This window comes from Sphaeroforma arctica (genome assembly GCF_001186125.1).
Source record: "Sphaeroforma arctica JP610 unplaced genomic scaffold supercont1.463, whole genome shotgun sequence".
NCBI lineage: Eukaryota > Ichthyosporea > Ichthyophonida > Sphaeroforma > Sphaeroforma arctica.
The window spans coordinates 1,459-5,305 of record NW_014040095.1 but is presented as its reverse complement, the minus strand read 5'-3'; the positions used below and the strand labels follow the sequence as shown (position 1 = coordinate 5,305).

At 39.1% G+C, this 3,847-nt stretch overlaps 1 protein-coding gene across 1 annotated transcript; it reads right to left on the bottom strand.

Moving 5' to 3' along the window:
• Positions 1 to 538: 538 nt before the first annotated feature.
• On the bottom strand, positions 539 to 3,633 carry SARC_06466 (proteasome subunit alpha type-3). The gene is made up of 5 exons (XM_014299610.1): positions 3,474 to 3,633; positions 2,456 to 2,579; positions 1,163 to 1,342; positions 804 to 1,013; positions 539 to 654 (listed from the first exon to the last, which is right to left on the bottom strand). Exons 1-5 carry the CDS (start codon positions 3,515 to 3,517, stop codon positions 613 to 615), a joined length of 600 nt encoding a protein of 199 aa, XP_014155085.1. The 5' UTR covers positions 3,518 to 3,633; the 3' UTR covers positions 539 to 612.
• Positions 3,634 to 3,847: the final 214 nt, after the last annotated feature.

Below are 3,847 nucleotides of genomic sequence, written 5' to 3'. Positions count from 1 at the left end.
TGTATATACATATATATTATATATATATATATGTATATGTATATATATATATGTATATGTATATATATATATATGTGTGTGTAAATGTGTGTGTGTGTGCGTATGAGTGTAATATGAACAAATAAATGAGGACATACAAATAGATCTATACAGATTTGTATGCATATGTATGTACCAATTTTACATATTGATGTGTGTGTGAGTTTGTGTGTGTGTGGGCGTATGGGTGTAATATGAAAAAATAAATGAGTACATACAAATAAATCTATACAGATTTGTATGCATATGTATGTACCAATTATACATATTGATGTTCAAGCGTTTGCTTTGATGTATTTATGTTTTATTTATAGATTCGAAAGCTTGGTGTATTTCATATTTGCACAATTGTTTGTTGGTAAGTGTTTCTTACTTCAAAATCATGTCTTGGCGTTTTCAAACTAAATTATAACGAAGCTCAGTGTTCACGAGGGAATGTTTACTTTTGACGGGAATTGGCGGTATGCTAAGATGTCGAAAGAACAAATAAGATTAAAATGATACAGTTTGCTTTTATTCATGAGTTACTGATCGCGATAGTTTCAAAATGAAGTTCGTGAGATGTATTCTGGCCTATTCTTCCATATCATCGTCGCTGTCGTCCTCGAGAGCCTTCTGTGTAAATATAAATGTTACGCACGCTCGTATGTTAGTATAAAATGTCAAACTGTCATTCGGTTGCAGAAAGACGATATAAGAGATGTAAACAAGCAGTCAAACCCTCATAAAACAGCATCAATAAATACGACGATGTTCCAAAATACCTTAGCAGCTTCTGATGCCTCCTGAATGATTTCATCTGGAACAGGTCTGTGACGACCTTGCGTTTCCTTGCCCACCCAGCTCATTTCAAGAATGAATTCTTTATCTTTCACATCATCGTGAATTGTGTGGATAATCTTGGCGATGGCGTGCACAGCTTCCTTCATTGTAAGCTCGCCCAATTTGAGTTTCTCGACTTCTGTGTTTGCAGCCTAGGAGATGAAGTCGAAGTAGAATGAAGTAAGGAAAAGAAATGCGTTTAACTTTGAACGCAAGGCTCTAACTGGAACCTATAACATCAGACCTGAAAGCTATACACTCGAGAATATCGGCTACAGAAACACGCAACTGGAGTACTCACCTGTCGACCTTTACCAACGGCGCAGCCGAAGTATCCCACGCTCACACCGGAGGGATCTACCACGTACATCTCTGGTTTATCATCAGTGAATGTTCCGATTATGATCGAAGCTCCAAACGGCCGTACGTGAGAGTAAAGTGTGAAGACCTGGGCATAGTTTGCGATCCTCTCCGCCAGAATCTATGTATGGAGGCAACTATTCTTAGTACAGTGCACATACTTATTGGAATAGACATGTCGTGTAAGCTCAGTTTTCACTTCTTCGAATCTATACACACCCAAAGAGCCCTGCAACGCGCGTACAATGCGACTTGGTTGCTTGCAAAAAAAATGGCCTGGAAGTAACAACCAGCTGAACTGCATACTACGCATGTACTCGTTAGGGTCTTGCGACATCGTAACTCACCATTAAATCGATTGTATTCACCAATGTGCGCACGGGTTCAAACAAGAGAATTTTACTTGTGTGTATCATCATGTTCGCAATGCTGAAAACGGCACACGCAGATTAGACATACAAATGCTTGTCATCCTATATAGTGTATACTCTTGCACGTGAATCTATTACGGCATTTTATATGCGTATTGCGCCTTCAGAATTCGTAGCATATGTGATTGCAAGCAGCCCGTTCGATACTGGAAGGTTTCAGTACTGCAGATATCTACGATGCCAGCCTAGCATTATCTTGGACACCTAATGCGCGTTAATTTGTTTGACGTCCTTTTGCATGAAGAACATGAATCTCAATTTCTGATAGTGAATTATATCGTCATATAGTGGCAACTTACGCCTGTACATTTTAGCAGGGGGGAAATCTCCGTTCGGAATCAGCGTATTTAAGATAAAGTAACACATGCCATTAAAATTGGGGGGGGGGGGATATGAAGTGATACAGGCTAACTACAATGTACAGCCATAATATTAGAGAATACATTGAATAGTATGTGTATACACAGAGAAGTAAGAGAGTAACCCCAAATCATCAACATAAACATATTGCCTGAAAAGTAAGTGTATCTATTGGGTGTGTATGTAAATGCACATATGCAGGGGAGTGGCCCCAATCACCAATATGGGAAAGTGTGTATATTGCATTTCAAATCACAATCCTATATGTTCGAATACACGTAAAATATTAATCATACAACTACATATGCAATATACTTCAGAATTAAATAACCAGTATATACAGACGTCGCGCGCTAAGTCAGAAGTAATACTATCTACGTGTTTCTTTTTTTAGACCACGCATATGTAAACAACCGGATTTGTATCAGAAGAATAGCACATACCTTTAAGGGTATAGTGCTACCGTATGTTGTTCTGTAGTTTGCGGCTTCCTCCCTGGCGCGGTTGACTAACTGACGAGCATCGGCAGATAGGCCGGAGAAAATTATCGCAATGTGTTTATCAACACTGCACAAGTATCGAATGAAAGGGGTGTAGTTGCGTTTGAAAAAGTGAATGTGTGATCTGACGGACCAAGTCTGGGTACAATATGAAATATTCTCATAAGACTTGTAGGGAGCACAGGTTGCACATATCTTGTTTTTGATGAACATGTGGCGATAGGGTGAAATGACAATACACAGTTGAGCATATTTCTGAAGTATTGACATTGTAAAGTTGACAGGAAGCGATGGCTCTCGATCGACACTAACGATATAAGAATAAGCCAGTAAACATTGCTTAAACGAAACCAAGATGTTTGGATATAAAGAAAGAGAAGCGGGGAAGAGCCTAGGGAACACTTACGTCTATACTCTGAGATAGGAGAGCTATATTACCAACAGCTACGATACATAGAACTCGGAAGAAGGGAAAATACAATATGTAGAAAAATATTGTACGAGCGGTACAGGTTTTAGTAATGCTTGAGATGTTCGTGAATAAACTTGATGCAAAAGTCCATCCTTGCGCATTAACAAACAGCATTCGGGTAGGTAAAATTCGGGTAAGGAAAGGCGTGGGGCGAAAAATGCGTTCGAAATGCGATCGATGCGGATAAGACATTCGTTCTCGCACGTGTGAGGAAGGCGCTAATGGTCATACGGAAGTCACACAAAAAAAATGCAGATTCTACCGCAATTGTAGATATGGTAGACCGACATACGCTCAAGACAGTGTCACAACTTGATACTGTTTGCTGTACACAAAAGTCAATATATTGTTCTTCCAATAAGTCTATGATGTACGTAAGTCGCCATTTAAAATGGCACATGCATGAACAAAAATGAGTTCATCAGCATACCTTGAACAATCGTTACAAAGCAGTGGGTAAATAAATAAACACACATATCTAAGACTTACGTGAAATTGCGCGGATTTGACGACTTCTCGTATAACTTGCTCATGATAATCTTCTCTACACCGAAGACCACACCATCGCTACAACGGATACCAATGGCTGTTCCACTGTTTTCGACAGCCTTGTTAGCATACTCTACTTGAAACACCCGTCCATCTGGAGTATTACACGATGGAATATTCGGATGAATATGCCTACACAATTGAACATGTACATCATGAAGTATATAGATATATATATATATATATATATATATATATATATATAGTAGTAGTTGTTGTTGTGTGTGTGTGTGTGTGTGTGTGTGTGTGTGTGTGTGTGTGTGTGTGTGTGTGTGTGTGTGTGTGTGTGTGTGTGTGTGTGTGTGTGTGTGTGT